Raw genomic sequence first — 24,573 nt, forward strand, 5'->3', positions numbered from 1 at the left:
ACCTCAGCCAGCAGCTGTTAAACAGGCTGCAATGTAATGCTGATAAAAGAGCTTGTTTGATCCACTGACAGACTCAGAGTGTTATTCTAAGTGTGTGACAGCATCATGGAAAGGATCCCTACAGAGAGAGACCTGGAAGATCCTTTTGGTTTAACCACAAACAGCCGTTATGTCGCTCTCTGCACACACACCAGAATACATTCACAAAAGCAGTCATTTTACCTCACAGAACACAGGAGCTGTTGGTTTAGTTGCTGTGACTTTGGTGTTTTAAAGGGTTAGTTTGCATCTGAACAGATGTGTTAAAAACACCAGAGTCACACAGTAACATAAACAAACGAACTGATCGAGGCAGCAGCAGACCAGAAACTCCTGTTTTCTGTGAGGTAAAATCCCTGTTTTAGTGAATGTAGTCTGGTGCATCTTTCCATGATGCTGTCACACACTTAGAATAACACTCTGAGCCTGTCAGTGGATCAAACAAGCTCTTTTAGTGGACCTACTGTGATCAGGTTAAGCAGTTGTCCCAAAGGATTAACATCACAGCCTGTTTAACAGCCGCTGACTGAGGTGATCTACTGGATCAATTACAGAACCGTTTGTACCTACCAGTGATTCAGACACAAAAAATAAGGTTTAAAAATCCAGACGTTCTCCTTCAACTGTAAATGAGAACATGTCATATCAGAAATGTTTCGGCCTCTTTACATTTATTTGTTGAGCTGATTATTCTTCTCTTGTGTGTGTTTTCCAGATGATTCCTCTGGATTCCTTTGTCGGGCAGAGTGCAGATGGCAAGATGGTGCCCATCATCCCAGGAGGAAACAGCATCCCCCTCACGTTCTCCAACAGGAAGGAATATGTGGAAAGAGCAATCGAGTACAGGCTGCATGAGATCGATCGGCAGGTACGGTAAAACTCTGCAGAGCCCCGAGGTTTAAAGGGACAGTTCACCAAATTAATTCACCTTAATTCTAAAGGTGATATTCGGCTGTGCAGATAGTTTCAGGTTTTAAGATCATCCGTCTATTTAGAGTCTCAGCTGTGGGGCTCAAAGTGGTCATTCTCCAGTAATGACGACAACCTTAACATGAAGTCCATTTAGTAGGTGTTCTGGAGCTTTCTGTCGCACATAGAAGGGAAATTTCGATGCTCAGATTTCCATTTTTCTGAGCACTTTTAAGGACTTGATCAAAGATTCATTGGAAATATGCTGAAGAAGACTGTATAATGTGATAGAAAGCTCCAGATGAGCCTTCCAAAAGTTTAGAGAAAATTGTTCAAATACAACTGCAATCCTTTTTAGACACTTACGACTGGTTTTATACTGTTTCCCCTGTATCTGCTCCCATTGACATCCATCTTGACAGCATCTCATTCCACCGTTATGCCGACGACACTCAAATATACACTACTCACTAAAGTTAGGGATATTCGACTTTCAGGTGAAATATATGGAAAATGTAAAAAGTGAATGCTACAGTGATATTATATCATGAAAGTAGGACATTTAAGTAGAAGCATGCACTGGTGATTTTATTCATCTTAAACAATTTATTTAAAGAAAATCTACCAACAGTGGTAGGTATACCACAACAAAACATGTTCAGTGTCTCAATAAATTGGGACGTGGCCAAAGGACGTCCACTCCTCTCCTTTCTGTGACTCTTCCAGTCTCTGTATCACTGTTCCAACCTCCTGATGACACTCTGTGACCCTCTAAGCTCAGTGAACACCTCCGTCTGAGGACTTCCTGTTTGAAGCCTCCAGTGTTGAGGTGCTGCTGATCAACTGTTAGGTGTCGTCTTGGTCTCATGATGTCAGAATGTGAACAGCAGGATGAGGAGGACTGTTTAAATACCAATTCTAACTGAAGCAGGAAATGTATTGGTGGATTCATGGATCAAACCTGTTGTGAATGTTGCTGTTAAGCTTCTTGTTAGAGAACAGCAGCTGGTGCAGAAAGTACTGAGACACTGAACAGTTGGACATGTGCATTCAAAGGTTTAGAGAAGGTCACATTAAGTTCACCTGGAAAGGTTAGAATGCATTTTAGGTTCATCCTGAAACTTCACCTGAAAGCTGAATATCCCTGACTTTTAGTGAGGAGTGTATTTATGTGTGTTGGAAAGATGTGAACTCTTTATGACCTTTGTTGATATTAAACCTTGGATGGTTTTAAACTTTCCAAACTTTAATTAAAGTTAAACTGAAGTACCCTGTGGCTTTAATTTAAAAGATATCTGCATGGTTAGATATTCAAGAGAAACACAAACTCTCTCCGGTCCTCCCTCCCTCCCTCCCAGGTGGCGGCGGTGCGTGAGGGCATGTCGTGGATCGTGCCGGTGCCGCTGCTCTCCCTGCTGACGGCCAAGCAGCTGGAGCAGATGGTGTGCGGCATGCCGGAGATCTGCTGCGACGTGCTGAAGAAGGTGGTGCGCTACAGGGAGGTGGACGAGCAGCACTCGCTGGTGCAGTGGTTCTGGCAGACGCTGGAGGAGTTCTCCAACGAGGAGCGAGTCCTCTTCATGCGCTTCGTCTCCGGACGCTCGAGGCTTCCCGCCAACACGGCCGACATCTCTCAGAGGTTTCAGATCATGAAGGTGGACAGGGTGAGTGAACCGGGATCTTTGTGCCGTGTCCTTATTTGCTAAACTCCACTTTATGCAGGCAAAATGGAGGAAAAGCAGCACAACTGGACTCTCACCTGCAGTTTTTCCCCCTTTTTTTTAAGATAGAAAGACAGAAAGGAAACAAGGGCAGAGAGGGGGTGGGTGTGACATGCTCGGGTTGGGCAATCAGCCGTAAAATCGCTCTCTTCAAACACACCAGACTCCACTGACAAAAACAGCAATTTTACCTTGCAGAAGAAAGAGTTGCTGGTCTGCTGCTGCCTTGAGCGGTTAGCTTGTTTGTGTTATTGTGTGTTATGTAAGTGTTCTGTTTGATCCAGACGAACCCTTTAAAACACAGAAGTCACACAATAACACAAACAAACTAAATGACGGAGGCGGCAGTAGACCAGCAACTACTACAATGTTCTGCAAGGTAAAATTAGTGTTTTTGACAATGGAGTCTGGTTGCTTTGAAGGATCACTTTGCCGCCTGCTGACTGAGGTGATCTACTGGACCATTTCTAAGATATAATGAACCTACCAGTCATTTAGACACAAGATAATATTTGAGGAGATCTCTGGTGATTTTTAATTTACATATTTTTAACTCTGAACTCTATGATGTGATCTAATTCCTGTTTAAACCGCTCAGTGTTTGATTTAACGGGACTCTTGATGATAAACGGTCTTCCAGGACGTTAAAGCGAGTCTCCCCGTGTGTTTCCTCCACAGCCGTACGACAGCCTGCCCACCTCTCAGACCTGTTTCTTCCAGCTCCGTCTGCCGCCGTACTCCAGCCAGGCCGTCATGGCGGAGAGGCTGCGCTACGCCATCAACAACTGCCGCTCCATCGACATGGACAACTACATGCTCTCCCGCAACGTGGACAACGCCGAGGGCTCCGACACGGACTACTGACGCAGGCAGTTCCACACGTGCACACATGAATAAATTATTGAGTCCCAGGATTGGCCGGGCGTGACTGTCTTATCTTAACACCACATACACACACACACACACACTCAGATGCTTCGTCATCGCCGCACCAGTTGTAGGAAACTCCCGAGCAGACGGGCCACTTTTTACATCCATTTTATGTTTCTTCAAACAGCACAGATTTTATTTCTCCTTGTGGTTTATTAGCAGTTTTTAAATGACACACAAATCCACACGAGAAGTGCATTTAGTGTTCAATTCTTTTCCCATTACTCCACATCCCATTTTTAGGGTTTCTGCATGGAGGTTATGTTTATTTGTTTGGAAATGTGTATAGAATATTCGAGCAGGCGGCGGCGGGGGGGGGAGAATATTGTACATTGTGTAAAATGCTTCATTAGGAAAATGTTTTGCATAATATCCATATTTATTGTTTTCATTGCCTATGCCGAGTTTCCCAAAGCATTCAAAAAAAAAAAGAAAGAAAGAAAAACAACAATAAATGCTGCATAATTGATTTGTTCGCCTGCTGTTTGTAAAAACAAAAGAAGCGTCTCCATTCAGAAAGCAGACATCACATTTATTTCAGAAGTACAAAATATCACAAAGGCCATCCTTTTAGGGGGAGTAAATAAAAGTGAAAAACTATGTACACGAAGGAAAAACCTCTACGTTTCTAATCAGTGCGTTCAAACTATCTGGTCACATGTTGGCAAAAAGCTGTTGGTTAAAGGAGAAACTGGATTTTGTTTCAATACTCACACGTCTTATGTGCACACTGGAAGAGCTGTTGGCCGCTGAGGCGCTGTTTGTGTTTTTTGTTTTTTTTCAGAAAGCAGCTTCAGTCCCGAGTCTGTCCACACAGGAGGCGTTCAGGTTCAGCGCCCAGTGTGGGTCACCAGCGTTCTGGCGACACATTCGCAGCGAAGAAAATGAGAAGCGTGAAAGCTAAAGGCGTCTCGCAGCCTGTGTGGACAGATGGGTTTATTTAAAGGTCCCGTATTATTCTAGTTTTCATGTCCAAATGGTTTAACGCTCCTACAGACGCTTCGTTTTAGAAGAACAGAAATGATCTGCGTGTTTTGCTCTCGCCTTCGATGTCCGTCTGACGAGCTGGATGAGGTCACATGATCTACAGATCCTCTTATGACATCATAAAGGGAGAGAAATCTAAACGGAGCGTTTTCACAGGTGGAGCAGGACAAACAAAGTTTAGCAGGGACACACTTATGTTGGAAAGACTTTAAAAAGTGCATTTTTCATGACATGGGACTTTTTAAGAAGTTTGTGAGGCTGAAAAACGCAGATGAAACATCGACTTTGTGGATTTAACGTGTGAATCTTTCCAGTTAAACACCTTTCAAGCTTCCACGTGGCTCCTTTTAATCCGAGGACTTTAGTGACTTCGTAGGTGTTTATCTACCGTGAGCGTCGGTCTTCGTTTGGTGTTGGTGAAAAGTGAAAACTGTAGTTTTGGTTTACTGTGAGTCAGACACCTTCGCTGCACGTTGAATCTGGATTTTAAACAGATTTAACGATCTAAAAAGTCAAATCTCTCGTCGCTGTAATCGAGATCCTCCTCACAGTGACTCTATCTAACTTCAGCTAAAACTAATGTGATTGTGAAAGTTCTTATTTTTTCTTGGGGTTTTTTTTGTTCCTAACTTAATTCATGACAGATTTGTTGGATTCGATCCTGAAACGTCTCACTTTGGTTAAAAAAAAACGAAACATTTAGACATTAAATGTGGTGACAATTAAGTTTGTTGTCACCAACACAGAAAACATACATCAGTTATTTAAGGTTTACATACCGAGAATAAGGTTTAGTTTAGTTAAACCAGTTTAAGTGGCTTAAAACACGGCTGAATTGGTGTTAAATGAAGTTTAAAGAAGCTTCAGCGGTCTGAGTCAGACATTTATTTTCCTCTGACAGACGAAACACCAGCACGGTTTTGTCTCTTCGCGGCTCGTATGGAGGGAAACGAAGGATGAGACATTAACGAGTATCGTACCAAAAGTAACGTGAGAAAATCCAAACTGACTTTTTAAACCGTGGGAGGAGACGTCACATGTGAGGCGTGAGAGCCGGAAACGGATCGATGAGTGAAAAACAAGAGCTCTGAATTTAAATATCGGTTCGGTATCGACATTCAGAAGGCTTCATGTCGTGTGCTGAAGTATTATTAAACTTTATTTTTCAATACTGTCAAAAATATTCTTGATAATTTTGTGATATTTATACTTTTGTCAGGCCTGAAGCTGCTTTTCTCCAAGCTCCTCTAAAAGTTTTGGAGATTTTGGGAGATGCAGTCTGACTGCGTCGTGGTTTTATCAGCATGAGGTAGAGGAATCATTAAAAAAAAAACAAAAAAAAAACCCAAAGAGAAGCCAATGAAATGAGAGTAACAGTCAAAGTGTTGGAGCCTCCACATCAAGCGTCGTCGTGTGCGTCCAGTCGTATTTAGAGTTCCACGTTTCCAGGAGAACTTGTGGTTCGATCTCCGCATCGATCTGCCAACATTGTTTGAACCTTTTGAACTCAGACGAGGAAGTTCAACTCAAGCTAAAGCGAAAAACTCGTCCCAGAGCTCCAGCGTGTCCTCGCTCAGAGTCAGTGTCGTCCTTAGCTGTAGATTTAAAAAGATGCAGACTTTGAAACATGCTTTTTTTAAGGCCTTTTAGAATCTTCAGGCTACGAGTGAGAGCTACGTAGAGAATAAGGGGAAATAAGATCAGTTCTTTTATGAGAATTAAGTCAAAATTTTAAGATTTAAGTCAAACTTTTGTGCGTCGACTCAAGTAGTTTGATTCTAATCTTGAAATGTTTGAATAAAATTCTCAAAAAGCAAAATGAAAGAAAAACTCTTCCTCCTCTCGTCTTATCTCCCCTCACTCTCGGCTCTCGCACTCGTCCGTCTCCCGTGGCGCCTGATTTGATGAGATCCCGTCCCGTGCCGAGCGTCCTCCCCGCCGGCAGCAGCTAGGACGGCCAGCCTCCGTCTCCCACCGCCCGGGGAGCGATGATGCTCTCCTTCGCCTGCAGGAGTCTTTCCAGACACGGCGAGCGGATCTTAAAGGGCGGCGGCCCCCGGCTGAGGCGAGGGTTAACGTCGAGGCGGCGCGGGGACCCCGTGTGCAGGTCGGTGCTGGAGGAGACGGCGTTGTCCTGGGTCACTTCCTGACTGCAGCGTGCAGGCAGAGGGGAGGCGGCGGCGGCGGCGGCGGCCGAGGGGGCGAGCGTCGATTCGGGCGTCTTCGCGGAGCAGATGGGCGACGTGTGGAGCCACTTGAGGCGGGTGGAGGAGCGAGAAGCTGCGAGAGGCGGCTCCACGTCTGAGGACCACAGCGACGCCGGACAGGGTGGAGGAGGGGAGGCGTTGCCATGACGCTGCAGCAGAGGAAACAAGAGGATCAACGGTTAACAGGTTCAATTATATATTGATATTTACCAATAATCAAAGAAAACACTGGCAAGAAAACTAGAGGGACAGAGAAAGTGTTAGTTATGTAATATTACTATTTACTAGTACTATTAATACTAATATTAGTATTAATAGTAATATTAGTATTAATTGTAATATTACTATTAGTAGTAATAATATTAGTATTTACTGACACTTCCTGTTAAAGGACAACTTTAGTCATTTTAAACCTTTTAAATCTTTTTACTAATAGGAACAAAAAAATATACAGTCATTAAGTACTATAGACTACAGTATATATTATAGTACTATAGTACTGTAGTACGGACTATAGTATTGTGGCATTTACTAGTATATTATAGTATATAGTATATACTGTAGTATAAACTAGTACTTTAATATATATTATAGTACTCTAGTATAGACTATAGTATTGTAGTATGCACCATGATTCTGTAGTATATACTATAGTAGTAGTATATATTGTAGTACTAGTAGTAAATACTGCAGTACTAGTAGTAGTTGTAGTACTAGTATATACTGCTACTAGTAGTAGTAGTAGTACTAGTAGTAGATACTACAGTACTAGTAGTATATACTGTAGTACTAGTAGTATATACTGTAGTACTGGTACGTGAGCGTCTTTGCAGACGTCTAAAAGAACTAAAGATTCAGGATTTGTTCCAAACAAAGACCTGATGTATTAAATCCCCCTCAGTGTGAACGATCAGTCTGATTTGTGCTTCGAGGGTCTTCGGCTGCGGTTCCACTTGTTCTGGTGGATTCTGGTCGTCGCGCCGAGAGAATCGGTGAAAACACGCTCGTACCTTCGCCGTCCAGGCCGCCGTTACATAACCTCTGCATTACTCAGAGCCGAGAGGAGCCATAAACAGCAGATTAGCTCACGTCTGAAGGATTTCTGTCTCTTATTTTATCTTTTATTTAAGTTCCACGGCTGAAACTAATGACTGTTTCCATTATTGATTGATGTTCCTAATATTTTATCAGTTAATAATTTATAGAACGGCTGAAAAATGCCCTCGACGACTTCCCAGAGCCCATACTGATGACTTATAGGACAATTTAGGTTTTTCTTAAACCTGATTCATATCTTTACATGTTTTGGATGATTGGTTGGTAGAATTAGTGTCGTTATCGGTCCAATTGATCACCTCAGGCTGCAGCTGTGAAATGGACTGTAATGTCAATCCTTTGAGTCAACTCAAATAATCACAGTAGGTCCACTAAGAGAGCTTGTTTGATCCACTGACAGGCTCAGAGTGTTATTCTAAGTGTGTGACAGCATCATGGAAAGGATCCCTACAGAGAGAGACCTGGAAGATCCTTTTGGTTTAACCACAAACTGCCGTTATATCGCTCTCTGCACACACACCAGACTACATTCACTAAAACACTGATTTTACCTCGCAGAGCCAAGTAGTTGATATTCCAGTTGATGTGACTTTGGTGTTTTAAAATGCCAGTTTGGACCTGAACTAACTCTTAACTAACACCAAAGTCACTCAGTAACACTAACTAACTAACTAACTTACTAACTAACTGAGGCAGCAACAGACCAGCGACTGCTGTGTTCTGCTAATTAAAAATACTGTTTTTGTCAATGGAGTCTGGATACTGCAGTATTTAGTATGGAGCGTAGTGTATAGTATATACTGTAGTATTTACTGTAGTATACAGTATGTAGTGTAGTACATAGTATGCTGTGTAGTATGTACTGTGTACTTTAGTAATATATATAGTCTATATTACAGTATTTAGTATATACTTTAGTTTCTAGTATTAGTATGCACTACTTTGGTCTAACTAACTAGCTAACCAGTGACTGCTGTGTTCTCCAAGTTAAAAATGCTGTTTTTGTCAATGGAGTCTGGTGTCGATATTAGTTTAATTTCACTGTCACAGAAGAAAACAGGAAAATATTCACATTTAAGAAGCCGAGATGATTTGTTGTTTATCAGAATTGTTGTTGCTGCAGCTCATTGATCAGTCGGCGTGTTTATATTATTTATAACTTATTGAACGGCTCTGATAAGTCGATTCTGATTGGTTTACTGGTTGGTATCAATAAAATTCTGTTTTTATGTCAGATTGTTGATTTCTTTAGTCCGAAGCTTTAGCGGGACGATTCACTGTCCGTCATCACTTCCATATTTACCTTCTGCTTCTTGGCCGGAGCGCTCTGGTCTTCGTGGTTCAGGTTTGGTTTGATATGAGGGAACCAACTTTGAAGCATTTCTTCTATTTTCAGTATGATGCCGAGGAAGCGTCCACTAGAAGAGAGAGAAACAGAACATTATTATTATTATCATCATCATTACATCTCTGTTCTTCTCTCTGATGGAGCTTAATTAGAGCAGAGAGTGATGAAGGAGAGCAAAGGTAAGAACTCCACCAGGTGAGCTGGTGATGCAAAATGCACTTTTTAATGTCTTCTCATAAATTTGGTTATTTATTTTCTCATAAATTTGTGACTTGAATCTCACAGAACGCCCAAATTTTAGTTGAGTCAAGTTTGCCATACATTTATTTTTTTATTATAATAATTCTAAAAATCAGATTTAAAAGCTTTTCTGATGTTTTAATTATTGATATTTATTTTCTAGGGCTGCAACTACTGACTGTTTTTACTCTTTTCTCAAATTAATCATTAATAAAATAGCTGAAAATGGTCCATAAAAAAATAATAACAGTAAAAATATGGACCATATTTTTAAATATTTTGGGTTCGGAATTTTTGGTTGGTTGAAAAAGTTTTGTAGAAACGCAAATCACCAGACTCCATTGACAAAAGCACTAATTTTACCTCGCAGACTATGGGCCTACTGTTGGCTGGATCGGTTAGTGTGTTTGTGTTATCGTATGTCTTTAGTGTATTAAAGGCTTAGTTCAGATCCGACAGTCTTTGTGTATCACACAATAACGCCAACAAACTAACCAAGCGAGGCAGCAGTAGACCGGCAGGCTCCTGAGCGCTGCAATTTAAAATGACCGTTTCCTTCAATGGAGTCTGGTGGCTGTGAAGACAGCGATAGTACACTGGATCTTACATCATGCTGGTTTCATTACACTGTCATAGAAGAATAAGAATAAAGGAAAATATTCACATTTAAGAAGCAGAAGCCCTAAAAACTCAGACTTCAAGCTTTTCTGATATTCTAATTATTGATCAGACAAGCTGGGAACTAACAGGAGTAAATGCAACTTCGGTGATTAGAGTTGAAATGACAGTGTAGTAAATGTACTGTGGAGGCTGCTGACTGGACGAGGTGAAGTCATTTGTTTCTTCAGACCGAATGTGACATCTGAGCAGCAGATTACAGAGTCAGAGTCGCCCTGCAGCTCAGATGGCTTACGGACGTCTCGCCAGTGGCCATTACATAACCCTCACAAAGCCCCTGCCAGCACGCTCGGCGCTCCGGCTTTATCTGATTGGTGGACGACGTGAAATAGCACAAAGACTGAATAAATAAAAAGGCCTGAGAGGAGGAGGGTGGGGGGGGCGAGGAGGAGGAGGAGGAGGAGGAGGAGGATCTGCATTCCTCTGCGTCTGTGTGATGCTATCTGAGCGTCACATGATGATTCGTACGGGGGAAGAGACAAGTGGAGCATGTTGAGGTCCACATGAGAAATGTGACCGTGGCGAGCTGCCTCACACACACACTCTCACACACACACACTCTCACACACACACACACTCTCACACACACACACACTCTCTGAGGCTGCAGCCCACACGTGGCAGCGGCGGGGGAAGGCCCTCGCTCCATTCACAGGCTATAAATAGAGCTGTAAGCCCTGCAGCGGCCTGCCGAGGCCCCGCCCACCGCTCACAGCCACGAGCTGGAGGTAAAAAATGAACGACTTCAGACACACACACACACACACACACACACACACACACACGCTCCAATAAATCCCATATTTATAACATTTCTACTCTTGTTTTCTTTATCTGTGCATCTATTAATCATTTAGCAGAGGTCGAAGTACATTTACTTACAAATCCAAAGTGCACGATAAAGTAGAAAAAAATAAAAGTTCAATCAAAGAACAGAAGTATAATGAAGGAAATGTAGTTTAACTAGTAGTAAAAGTACTAATAGTAGTAAAGTAAAAGTACTCTTTAAGCAGTAAAGTGTCCCCTGTGACTGTTGTACTATATATTCTATCTTTAGATTATTATTATTACTCATTATTGATGGAGAAGCAGGAGTTTACTGTTGCAGATGGTTGATGTGGAGCTCATTCTGAACTGTTTTTAGCCACAAACAGCTGTTATATCGCCCTCTTCAAAGCCACCAGACCCCATTGGCAAAAACAGCAATTTTACCTGGCAGACAAACAGGAGCTGCTGGTCTGCTGCTGCCTCGATAGGTTTGTTTGTTTGTGTTATTGTGTTTTAAAGGGTATATTCAGATCCAACACAAGTTTGAGTAACGCACAATTAGCACAAACAAACTAACTGACTGAGGCAGCGGTAGACCAGCAGCTCCTGTGGCCCTCAAGGTAAAATGAGTGTTTTTGTAAATGGAGTCTGGTGGGTTTGAAGAGGGAGGCATAACGGCTATTTGTGGTAACTCCACATTAGTCTGAGAACATCCTACAGGGACCAAAAGTAAATTTAAGTGTTTTTTAGATTTATATTTTTGGTTTTAAAGGATAAAGCTGATGTTAACACTGTAGTATACTGAGTGAATCTATTCCCTTCAAGCAGGAGGAAGTATTCAAATCCTTTACTTCAGGAAAAATGCATGAATATAATGAGGAGAGTAATTAAATAAAGACGGTGAGGGGAATAAGAGGGAGTGTGTCTACATTCCTCTCTGTCTGCGTCCACTTTCTGCGAGAGTTTCAGCTTTTTACTCGACTGCATTTGTTTGACGGTTTTAGTTACTTAATAAAATTATGTTTAAACGTACAAACATGTTTTTATCTCCTCGTGAAGAGGAGCTCCAACTGAAATACAGCAGTTGTTTTAAGACGTGCAAATTCCCCCTAAATCATTTTGACTTCCTTGTATTTTAAACAACATTTTCAGGTTATCACAGAACTCGGGTGTCAAATTTACATGTTTAACCAATGACGACATCTCCACGCCAATTTGCAGTCAGAAAATTACAAAAACAGACATTTTAATCTCACACACACTGAGGAAGCCGCTGGTCTGGCAGTTTGTGTTATTGTGTGACTTTGGTGTTTTTAAGGGTTAATTCAGATCCAACATAATATCTGTATAACACATGATAACACAAAAAAAGCTAACTGATGGAGGCAGCAGCAGCTCAGCAGCTCCTGTGTCCTGTCAGGTAAAATTAACGTTTTTCTCAATGGAGTCTGGTGGCTTTGAAGACTGCGATAAAACGGCTGTTTGTGGTTAAAATAAGAGAATCTTAAAAGGGTTTCGTTATGCTCGCTTCATTATGCTGTCCCAGAAGAATAAGAAAACAGGAAAATACTCACGTTAAAAAAGCAGAAATGATTGATCTTTAACAGAATCGGTGCTGCAGCTGATCGATTCATCGCTCAATCTGTGGCACCATCATTCTTAGTTTGTTTATTTATCTATTTTTACCTACAGTGGCTCTAAAAATATATCGTTATTTCAGATTTGAAGCTTTTCTAAAATTTTAAATAATTGATAAGACAAACTGGGAACTAATATGAGGAATTCTACTTATTGATATATATATTAATATATTAAGTTGTGTTATTTTAGGTTACACGTCTCTACACCAGCTCTGATTTCTGTCTTTTTTGTGTGTTTACATTTTTTTCTCTCTCGGAAAGATTTCATCACATCATATTGGTGTTGCTGTAAATCTCACTAACTCCCCTTAATTTAAAAAAAAGTTTCTTGCATATATAAACAAACTGGCAGTCATTTTTATTAGTGAACTAGAAAGTCATCCTTTTTACTTTCCACAAGCAGTCTTGACTTTATTGCTGTAAATAATCTCCACTAACTTTGATTTTTATGGCCTCCGACTGCCGACACCGCTGCGTTCTGCCGCCTGAGATTTATTCTGCCAAGAGGGAAACGCTGGAGCCTAAAAAAACATCCAATTTGTTCTGGTGGTGGAGGAGTGGAATATTTTCCCCTCGCCACCACCACCACCCGTGTGTGTGTTTTAAATCTGACATTACTGGGACAGGTTTGGAGCCACCGACGCTGCAGCGCTCCACGTGTGGTCCCGCTCAGACGCACCACGTTTAAACATAGATGTTCACTCCACAGCCCACATGTCACCTTCACTGTACGTGTCAAACATGAAGAAACTGTGAAAATGCTGCAATGGCTGCCACACAATCCTGCACCTGATCAAAGTGGGTCCACTAAGTGTGTGACAGCATTATGGAAAGGATCCCTACAGAGAGAGACCTGGAAGATCCTTTTGGTTTAACCACAAACAGCTGTTATAGCGCTCTCTGCACACACACCAGACTCCATTGACAAAAACGGTAATTTTACCTCTCAGAACACACAGGAGTTGTTGGTCCACTGCTTTATTGATTGGTTAGTTTGTTGGTATTACTGTGTGACTTTGGGTTTTTAACACATTAGTTCAGATCCAAAACTAACCCTTTAAAACACCGAAGTCACAGCAACTAGACCAGTAACTCCCCTGTTCTGTGAGGTAAAATTACTGTTTTTATCAATGGAGTCTGGTTGCTTTGGAGAGAGCAATTTAGCAGCTTCAGTTCTTTAAAAGGGGTTAAAACCAAATAAGTCACACATAGTGATTCTGCAGTGACTTCTTTTTATATTGTTTTCATAAACATTTGTATGTGTGTGCCACATTTTAAATGTCTGAGAACATTATTATTATTATACAAAAGGGGTAAAAGGATAAAGCTAACATTATTTTATTTTTGTATTGTATGTTACTTTATTCTATTTAACATTTACTGTTCTGCTCCTGTAAATGCTAATACTTGAACTACTCTTGATGAAAATACTCTCTGAATGAGAGAGATTAACTGCTAGATTCCTCTAAGATTAAAACTGCACATAAAAGAGTCTCTTCGACCTTCGCAGGAACTTCAGCTTCCAAATAATTTCTCTCTGCCGTTTGTTTTAATCCACACAGAGAACAGCGTGGCCGCACGGAGCTGCGTCTGTGGAGCCCTGATAGAGTCAACGACGCTATAAATCACAGAAAATGGCTTAAATGACCTTCAGATGTTTTCCTGTGATTGTCAAACAAACGTCACGGAGCTCTTTGTGCTTTTCGTACCAGACAAACTCCACCAATCTGGAATCAAAGACCCAAACGAGCGTCAACAACATGACGGACGGCGAGCGGACGCGTCACGCCTGTGTGTTCAGCCTGTTTGAAGAGGCCGTGGTCGTTCTTCACGTCCGTGACGTTACTGCAGGTCGTGCAGAGTACAGGAGGACGTTTGTGTGAAATTTGTCTTTTCAAACGGCACCAGATTTAGATTAAAGTTTAACAGTTATTTATGTGAGGATAACAACAAAAACTCCTCTTAGTTCCACCGCAGCTCATTAAAACACTGGATAAAAAAGACTGGATTAACATGAATACGATAATAATTCTTTGGTTTTACATTTTATACTGTATTTTATTTTGTCAGCAACTTAATCATGAATGGTGCATTCATGTGATGTCAAAAAAAATGGAAAAATGTGTTCCTAACTGGGAAAAATACGCATGAAAAGTGCTTGCGCTAACTGAGGCTAATGCTTGTGCTAACTGAGGCTCATACTTCCGCTAACCAGGGCTAATGCTTATGCTAACTGGGGCTAATGCTTGTGCTAACTGGGGCTAGTGCTTACGCTAACTGAGGCTAATGCTTGTGATAACTGGGGCTAGTGCTTGTGCTAACTGAGGCTAATGCTAATAAAACAAATGTCCTGATGCGTTTCAAGAAATGCTGTTTGAAATAATATTCGTTTGTTTATTCACTCCTTGGTTTTTTTACGACAGTTGCATCAAGACAAATAGAAATAACTAAATTATTACTTCTTATTAAATACAAACTCAATGGAAAGACGCTAGAAAGTAGACGACAGTAAAGATTTGTGGACCATTTGCGTTTCCTTTGTCCTCCAACTTCCTTCTTTCTTTTGTCAAACTTTGATTATATCAGTAGTTTCTGTTCAATAAATCTAGACATGCTTCTTTAAACGAGTCCTGCTGGCACGTAATCCTCGGTAACGGAACACCGGCTATCTCTCATCCATCTCACCAAAACAATTTTATCTTAGAAACGATCCTGGCTGCTTTCAAATCGGCCCTCTAATGGTTCTAACTGCTGTTTATCAGCCATGTGGTCATTATTTCCCACTTAAATCAGGACGGAAAAGAGTCCAACACACACACACAGACAGAAAAAAAGAACATTTTCCAGCAGGTTGTTGTCTCTACTGCTGTGTATCGACGAGCACGTGTTGAAGCCCTTAAAAAGGTATTTACCCCATATTTGGATTCTGAAGGACCCCCATTATTCTCTGGATTCGGTCCATTGCGACGCTCTCCTGGAAGCTGCTGAGACCTGCAGGAGAACAAAAAAAAAAAAAGAGAGAGAGAGAGAGAAATCTGCGGTGAGCATGAGGAGAGGAGGCACGTGGCCCTGACCGCTCTGAATCCAACCAAGTGCGACCTGTGCTGCGTCGGTCAGCTTGCTTAAAAAAAAGCAGAGGGCAGGATTTACTCCCTCTTCCCTCTGCCTTCTAATTGTTCTGTAAAGCCTGCTGCATGTAATCAGCAGCTTTACCACAACTGTGCACACAAACCAGGTATGAGACAAGCTGGACCGCTGGCTGCAAGTGAAAACTCTGGCATTTTAAAACCTGGGCCCCATTTGTACCTGTTTTGGTAAGTGAGGGATTATGGAAAAGATCCCTACAGAGAGAGACCTGGAGGAGCTGTTAAATCGCTCTCTGCACACACACCAGACTACATTGGCAAAAACGGTAATTTTAGCTTGCAGAACACAGGAGTTGCTGGTGAACTGCTGCTCTGACTGGTTCAGTTTGTTTGTACTATTGTGTGATTTTGGTGTTTTAAAGGTTTAGTTTTGGATACAAACTAAGGTATTAAAACACTAAAGTCACAGCAAGTAGAACAGAGGCTCCTGTGTTCTGCAAGGTAGAATTACTGTTTTTGTCAATGGAGTCTGGTGTGTGGCTCGTCTCTGTTGCTATGTTTTAACTTTGAGTGAAGTAGTTGTGTGATATTTCAGAGCGGTTATTTAAGAAATTTGCTCTTCTTCCCTTTAGATTATCTCTCACAGATTTTACGTCTTACTCTCTTTGTGTTTTACAGTGTGTGTATGTCTGGTTTTATTTATTTTTTTGTTTTGTTTTATACTATAAAGGACTTTATAACTGTGCTTTGAAAGGTGCTAAACAAACAAACTATTATCATTTTATTATGGAGCGTCTATTTGCACTTGGTCTGGTCACACACAGTATGAAGATCAATAAATTCACCTGACGGTTTGGTGGCTGAATGGTTTAATTACAGGACTTTTCTGAGGGTTCAAATCCCCTTTGAGACCTTTGTTTATTTCACTTAGTTACATATTTTATTATTATCAGTGGCAGTTTGGTTAGGTTTAGGAAATGATCGTGATTACAGGTACATTAAACACATTATTATTATTATTATGGGGGAAAGCTTGATTGGCATAGCAACAGTAACTAAGGGGGGCGGGACTTAACGAATGATCAGCTGATGTGAAGTTTCATTTATATTCTGTTTTATTGTTCATTCTCTTTATTTGGTTTTCTTTAAAAAGAGCTGCAGACTCTCGTTCTAACTTTTGACTCCAGGTTTGGTTTGATGTTCGGCTCCTCGATCTGAGGTTCGGTAAATTTCTAGAGAGGAAACATCGTGATCCTCAGAGGATTCGTGTTGTTCTGTCGTGCTCCATTTATGACGCCACCGCTCTCGTGTTCGGCCCGGTGGCGGCGGCGGCGTCCGCTCATATCTGCGCCGTCTTTCATCTCTGAAGTGGCCTCGGTTTAAAAGCATGTTAAATGACTCGTGAGGCCTTTGATCCTTTTGTTTGCTCCACAGCTGTAATGTTCAGCCTCCCTCAGTCTTTTATTGTTTTTAATTATCTCTAAATGAACATGTATAATTACTAGAAAATCACTTAGTGAATCAAAGGACACACAAATGTCCCTTTGAATGGTTTTATAATGAGCTGTGTTTAAGTTACGACACTTTCATCAGTTACTTTGAACTTGTGGTCGACTATGTTTAAGGAAGTTTCGACGTGTTGATGAAGTTTAAGTAAAGAAGTTAAATAAAGTTATAATAAGTAAAAAAGTTGATTAAAATATGAGCAAAATTTAATTAGATTTTTTGTTATTTATGTTATTTTTCTCTTCACTGTGTCAATAAATTGAATATAAAATAGTTTGATGGATAAAATATAAAGTTTGTCACCACTGGTTAATCAATCTAACCAATCCATCAGCAGCTTTTATCTCCTCCCTAATCACCTCCTCTCCTCCTTTATTCAACACTTTCTAACATCTCCCACTTTTCACTGTATAGTTTTATGCTTCTTCTTCTGTGGATGTAAATATTCTTTTATTTCTCCTCCTTTCTGCTGTAACACTGTACTTTTCCCCATCATGGCACCAATAAAAGGAAAATCTTATCTCATCTCATCTTTTAGCCTCCTTTCTATCCTCGTCTTTTCATCTCCTCTCTGCTCGCCTTCTCTCCTCACCTCTTTTCTCACCCCCTCTCTCTTTGCCTCCTCACTTCCTCCTTTCTTTCCTCGCTTCCTCACCTCCTCTCCCCCTCTCCTCCCCTCTCTGCACACACTCTCACATGCCCATGTGACAGTTATGTAAACAAATGTGTCCTGGATCATTTTATTTCTTCTTCTTCTTGGTTTACGGGCGGATTAGGGACAGAAATGAGGGCGTGACCACTTTTTTTTTTTTATTGTGTGTGTGGGTGTAACTATAATATTATACTGAAATACTACTAGTGACTTGTTCCACTACTAGTTAGCAGGTAAAGTAACGAGCCGCTAATCCATCAGGTAGCTGATGAGACATTTCACTGTGGACCAAAGTGACACAAGCAGCAGTAAAAATATCCTGTGGTCTGATTCAGGAGAACATCCAGTGTAATCATCCCACTTAGCGTCAAACATCCTGACATGATGTGTTTATCTTTAGCAGAGCACGTCCATTAACAACGTGTGTGTGTGTGTGTGTGTTTGTGTGTTTGTGTGTGTGTGTGTGTGGGGGGGGGGGTGTTGGGCTGTGAAAGCCGGGATTAGACACTTACGTTCGGAGTACCTGCCTGATCTCAGGCCCCGCAGGATGGACGACAGAGGCTGGATGTAGCACTGCAGCTCCGAGCACTGTGAGGAACAGATAACAGAGTTAGCATCCATGCTATCACTGCTGCTCGCTAACAGCCACTTAGAGGGCGTCCGTCCACGGCGGAGCACTTTTAGCTTCACTAAAACACACAGCACAGGATCGGATGAGTCACACCATCACCCAGACCTCAGATAATTTAATGTGTGTGTGTGTGTGTGGAGCCAACAGTGAATTTCTTCAGTTTCTCATTTCGTTCGGGGACTTTATTGATCTACAGCTCAGTGGCAGGTTGTCCATGTACGGACGCTCCCATTTGAAGCCATTAGCGGCGTGTTAACGCAGAGGGTGGACGTCCGCGGGCCCTTCAGAGCGGAGGGCCGCTGTTCACAGCTGACAGGAGCTAATGGAGAAACTGATAGCGATCGACAGATTCGCGCACACGTGGCTCCCTGTCGCCTTCGTCCCCGAGCGCACGGATACACGAGACCCGGCAGCTCCAGACGGCCATGAAAACCGGCACCTTCGGATCCACTTACACTGTTTGAGATCACCGGGCCGGCGCTCGCTGCCGCCCTGCAGCTGCTTTGTCATCTGGAGTTGTGGTTTTACCTTCAGGGCACAAAACACTTTCCCTCAACCTTCACAAGGCGTCTTACATTTCGCTTTTTGAACTCCAAGAGCACATTTTTGACAAGCTAAAAGGAATGGGCGCCTTTTTATAGTTAAAAATGTAGGTGCGTGATTAGTGACGGACAAGATTCATTTAATTATAACCTGAAAATGTAATTTCCTACAATATAAAGCCTCCAATCATGAGCAATAAAGCTGCTCTTTCAGTATAAAGCTCAGTTTATGTTGCACCATAAAGAGCTTTTTCATTGTGTTCAGCAGTGAGTGAAGGATTAAATGTTGTCTCAGAGTGACGTAATGCAGATATTTCATAGTTTGCAAAGCCAAACTGTGAAGCTTCTTGACTCATTTGGACATATTTAGACTCAAAAACAAGCTTTTTTCCAGTTTCTGATCCACAATTAACTTGGAAAGTAACTCTAAACCCTAAAAATGTAAATCCTATAGACCACCAGCCAAATCCTAACCCCTCATACACACAGTGCGAGTATGTAAAAATAAAATATCGACGTCACCTCAGTCTCCCAGGTAGAAGTTCTGCCTTTGACCCGTCAGGATCTCATGAAACGTTTCAGTCAGACTTTAAACTTTCCCGAAGGTTAAACTTCTTCATGCTCAATGATTAAAAACCAACCACACAGATATTCAGTCAGTTATCGTGTCTCTCGTAGTTCTCTGGTGTTTTGTTTGGACCTCAGTACTTCCTGTGATTTCTAGTAAAATAAAAGCCAGACAGTCGTGAAAAGGGCCGAATTCGAATGTTCGGACCCGATTCTCCGGGAATTATCCAAACTTTATGTGAGAAAAAGTCTTCGATGAGGACGGGAGACACGGACAGAAGGAACTAAGTCTGATCCAAGCTTGCTAAAAACAGCAAAGTTGTTTGATCGAAAAGTGCAGCTGCAAAAACATAAGTTTGCTCCCCCAGGTCTGATAGAAGCTACAGTGTGAGCTATGCTGCAGCTGCATTGCATTCTGGGCTTTTCTGGCCAAAAGTATGTGGACGCTCCTGCTCACATGTTGTTTGTGGGCTGTTTTTCATGGTTTCAGCGAAGGTGTGCTGCTGCAGACGGTGACATTTTAAACAACAGAGCGCTTCCAACTTTGCTGTTATAGAGAAGCTTTTCCACTACGTTCAACCGAATGCTTCATTTAGAGTATTTAGAGTATGCAACTCCATAAAGAAACGGTTTTCCCAGTTTGGTGTTGAGGAACTTGACCCAACACCTCTGGGAGTAAAGCCAAGCAGCAGGTTCAACATCTGGAGAGACGCAACTCATATAATGTATTAAATTCAGGTGCTGTTCTCAAGGGATAACAACGGTGTTTTTAAACGTGGGCCGGATGTGTTGTGGAAAAGACTGATAGGTACAAAAAGAAAACAAAACTGCACCTGATCACAGTAGGTCCATTAAAAGCTCAGAGGCTCAGATTGCTCTTCTAAGTGTGTGACAGCATCATGGAAAAGATCCCTACAGAGAGAGACCTGGAAGATCCTTTTGGTTTAACCACAAACAGCCGTTATATCGCTCTCTGCACACACACCAGACTACATTCACTAAAACAGGGATTTTACCTCACAGAACACAGGAGCTGCTGGTCCACCGCTGCCTCAACTGGTGGGTTTGTTTGTGTCATTGTGTGAACTTGGTGTTTTAAAGGTTTGGTTTTAGTTACAAAATAATGTGTTAAAATACAAAAGTCAGAGCATCTAGACCAACAACTCCCCTGTTCTGTGAGGTAAAATTACTATTTTTGTCAATGAAGTCTGGTGGCCTTGAAGAGCACGATATAACGTCCTCAGTCACATTCTGTGAGGTAAAATGATAAAGATATATGTGGATCTGAACTCATCCTTTAAAAACACCAAAGTCACACAATAACACAAATAAACTAACCAATCTAGGCAGCGATAGACCAACAACTCCCCTATTCTGTGAAGTAAAATTACTGTTTTTGTCAATGGAGTCTGGTGAATTTGATGAGTGTGATATGACGGCTTCAGTTCCCCATCAAAGCAGTAAAAATACTCTAAATATAGCGAACACTTTAACTGATGTTGACTTTTTTTTAGGTTTGCAGGGAGGCTAAAGTCTGTTTTTCCGCTGCCCTCATCCACAGCAGTTCATTTTTCAGCCTGTTTCTCCAAACTGAGGGCGTGTCGACCGCCATCTACTGCAGGAAACACACTGACTGTGGAGAAGGAGCTCATGCAACCACACTTCAAAACATCAGAACTATTCCTTTTAACTTTCATGGCAGATATGGGAAGTCTTACGCAATAATTTTGGCCAGTTTCCTACAGGAATAACAAAGCTTACGCCCCCCCTGTGTCATCATCTGTTGAAGAGAAAACCTCTCACCTTGTGCGAGAAGAGTTCGTTTTCAGTGTCTGCTTGAGGTTTTTCACAGAGTTCGTCCAAGCGAGCGCCGTGTGCTCTCTTCCTGCTCGAATGATGCTTCGGCTCCACAGGAAGCGTCTGCTGCGTATAAACGGACGTAAATCCCTGAACCGGACTGAGCGCCGGGGTCTGCGGGGCCGCTGGAGAGTCGGCGTCGACCCCACGGCGACCTCGATCACAGTCACTCCTCCTCCTCCTCCTCTGGGTGGCTCCACACAGGAAGAGACCTGTGGGAGATTCTCGCAAAGACGCCGCCGCTGTTGATGATGATGATGATGATGATGACGGCACCAGTATCGGCGGCTCCTCTGCATGCGGAGGACTTAATCTCTTTGTGCTGTTGTCGTCGTCCTCATCGCTGGCGAGCCAGTCGATGGAGTAATCCGAGTCCGAGGTCGACATGCTGGAGCTACACCGCCAGCCAGCAGAGAGCATCACGGACCTGCGGCACAACGACAAACCAAAGAGACGTTCAGGAACGCCGCACACGACGACCTTTGACCCCCACCGGCCTTCTTGGGGCTTCAAACTCTAGTACAGATCCCAAAAAACATCCGGCTGAATTTGAGCAAAATGATGCTCAAGACATCTGGAACTTTTCCATTTTTTACACTTTAACAATCTTTTACTCATTTTGAGTCATTTTTTAAGAAAAGAAAAGTAAAAAATCTCTGATTCCAGCTTCTTAAATGTGAATATTTCCTGGTTTACTTCTCTCTCTGACAGTAAACTGAATATCTGCAGCTTGAATTTTGGCGTCACTGTTGTGTATTTTGGAAACGAGCCAGGTGAGTTAGAAAAAACAGGACAGATATTCATCACAAATACTATTAGCAGGTAGTTAAAGAAAAAGCTAACAAACCCTGAGTGGGTCGAAATAATTCAGGGAGTTTATGGAGATTATGGAACGATTGACTTTTTATTTGAGACACGCCGCTAAAAAATACGGAAAATACTGAAAAAAATGGAAATTTTATTTGAATCTCAGCTCAAAAAACACAGATGAGGTCCTGCCTGAATATTTCACTCCGTACAAACATCACAGAATAGAAATAAGAAGATTTTAAGGAGCTAAATACAAATTATTTAACCATTTAAACTCTTCATTTCTTCCTGTCGCCACATTAAGGCTTTTTCAAAGTCACGTCCTCTGAACTATTTCTGCTAACATGAGGACAATTACGCTTCTTTAGGCTGATGTTTTACCTTTTTTTAAGACCCGACATCTTAAATGTGACTGTTTTTAGACTAAAAAAGTTCATTAACCAAAAGAACGTTTGTCTACAAATCTATTTTGACCGTTAGATTAACCATTAAAGTCATGATCGCTGATTTGATGCAGTCAGAAAGTGTCTTAAACTTCTATTTTTAAAAAAATATATAATTGTAAAAGAAATATCTTTAGACTGCGACAAGCATCTTTCACCGTTTTCTGGACTTAATAATAATCAAAAAATGAATCAACAGGTTGCAGACCTGCAAAAAAAGTGAATTAATTAATTAAAAATGAAGAGTTTGGGGATTTTTCCAGCTGATTTATACTGCAGTCAGTTTGGGGAAAAGCAGAACTAATAACTCTTTTCATTACCAATTAATCTGCAGATGATCTACTTGGCTATTTATTCGTTTCATGAGTTTATGGTTTATAAATTATCAGAAATAGAGAAAAATGTCCATCACAATTCCCCAAAAATCAAAAGTTGACATCTTTGTTGTCCAACTGCCCAAAATCCAACATTATTCAGTTCAATATGACAGAAGACAAAGAAAACCAGAAAACCAGCTCCTCTTAGCAAACTCTTTACATTTTTGCCTTAAATAGTGGTTTAACCAGTTATTAAAATGGTTGCAGGCTCAGAATTGGACAATCAAATAGTTAAATGAACAGATAAATGTAGATAAAATGGTACAATTAACAGAAAACTCTATGTTCAGTTGGAGTCCTGGTCTGTAGCTGCAGTTTCCATGTGTTTAAATTCCCAGTAAAACCAGTACATGAGGCTCAATCCTGCACTCTGACACATTACAGCACAATATGCAAGCCAGTAGATTAAATAACCCTCCTCGGCCTCTTCCAACTGGGCAGCTCGTCCAACATTATGTAAGAAAAAACATCCAAACACATGGACCTGTTTCAGTTCACATGCACACACACACACACACACACTGCTGATACTAGTGACAATGTCTGTTCTGCACAATGGGAGAGAATTACACCCAGAACACACACACACACACACACACACACACACACACACAAATGTCTGCTGAAATGCACCAGACTCCGTTTAAAAATATGCGATAATAGTGAATAAACGTTCTTTTTACAGCCATGTGAATTAACCTGACCTGTGTGCTCAGCGCCGAGCAGAGTTGCGTTTCAAACCGAGAACATCGGCTCCAAAATCCGGCGTTAAATGCAGCGCAACAGACTCTCAGCCCTTCATCAATAATACTGGCGATGAAACAAAATGAATCCAGGTGAGTTAACGGATAAAAGCAGGAGCGTCACTTACCAGAAGTGAACCGTGTGTTTCCCGTCCGGCTCGGTGAGTTGAGGACATGCAGCAGTGTGTGTGTGAGTGAGAGAGTGTGTGTGTGTGAGCTGCAACTGATGATGATGATGGAGTGAAAGCATGAAACCAGCAGCAGACGCAGGAAGGCAGGGGAGCGGGCAGGAGTCCCATCCAGCCCGTGCAGCCTCTCCCCGGGCAACGTGTCTGAGAGGGGCGGGGCGTCGGGCCTCTCCTCTCCGGCGGTCTGGAGCTCCTCAGCGGCCCCCTCCCTCCCTGCCTGCCTCCCTCCCTCCCCGGCTAACACGCCCTCACAAACGAGCAGGAAGCGGCTTCACGCAAAATGGAAATTAACGTGGAAAAAAATAAATAAACCGGAAAAAAAAGTAAACACGTGACCACGCCGTGACGAAACACTGGACGCGTCATCGCCAGTCCTCCAATTAAGCACTCCCATTGGCTCGCTGCAGCACGTGACCAGGAAGAGTTTATTTAGACGGCTTAAAAGATTACCTTGCTTTTATTTAAAGATAAAACATATTTAACTACTGTTTAAGATTTAAAAACTTAAAATATATAAATTGGCTAAAAATTATTAGATTATTTGGACATTTTTAAATTTACTTGTTTACTTGTTCTGCTTTGTTCCTGCCACCACATTTTGTTAATTGTTATGGGATTTAATTTGTTTTTATGTTATTTTATTTGTGA

General features: G+C 41.7%; 2 protein-coding genes across 4 annotated transcripts in view; one reads left to right on the plus strand and one right to left on the minus strand.

Annotated features, from left to right (window-relative positions):
- The window catches only part of herc1 (HECT and RLD domain containing E3 ubiquitin protein ligase family member 1), a 78,730-nt gene extending 75,144 nt beyond the window's left edge, over nucleotides 1-3,586 (plus strand). For all 3 annotated transcript variants that reach the window (XM_070830829.1, XM_070830844.1, XM_070830834.1), the window contains exons 77-79: nucleotides 755-907; nucleotides 2,307-2,612; nucleotides 3,348-3,586. In XM_070830829.1, coding sequence (XP_070686930.1) covers nucleotides 755-907; nucleotides 2,307-2,612; nucleotides 3,348-3,533 — 645 coding nt within the window. In that variant the 3' untranslated portion in view covers nucleotides 3,534-3,586. The remainder of the gene's footprint in view (nucleotides 1-754; nucleotides 908-2,306; nucleotides 2,613-3,347) is intronic.
- Nucleotides 3,587-6,534: 2,948 nt separating this feature from the next.
- LOC139202016 (circadian-associated transcriptional repressor-like) lies at nucleotides 6,535-21,751 on the minus strand. The gene is made up of 5 exons (XM_070831480.1): nucleotides 21,311-21,751; nucleotides 18,280-18,355; nucleotides 15,436-15,514; nucleotides 9,153-9,267; nucleotides 6,535-6,942 (listed from the first exon to the last, which is right to left on the minus strand). Exons 1-5 carry the CDS (start codon nucleotides 21,749-21,751, stop codon nucleotides 6,535-6,537), a joined length of 1,119 nt encoding a protein of 372 aa, XP_070687581.1.
- Nucleotides 21,752-24,573: the final 2,822 nt, after the last annotated feature.

Source organism: Pempheris klunzingeri, chromosome 1 (genome assembly GCF_042242105.1).
Source record: "Pempheris klunzingeri isolate RE-2024b chromosome 1, fPemKlu1.hap1, whole genome shotgun sequence".
NCBI lineage: Eukaryota > Metazoa > Chordata > Actinopteri > Acropomatiformes > Pempheridae > Pempheris > Pempheris klunzingeri.

Bases quoted from the DNA above. Each gene is read 5' to 3' on its own strand.
- LOC139202016 (XM_070831480.1), bottom strand. From the start codon at position 21,751: ATGTCGACCTCGGACTCGGATTACTCCATCGACTGGCTCGCCAGCGAT. The intron at 18,356-21,310 runs GTGAGAGGTTTT...TGTTCCTCACAG, and splicing joins ACGAACTCTTCTCGCACAAG to TGCTCGGAGCTGCAGTGCTA. The intron at 6,943-9,152 runs GTAAATATGGAA...CCTCTGCTGCAG, and splicing joins CTCCGGCCAAGAAGCAGAAG to CGTCATGGCAACGCCTCCCC.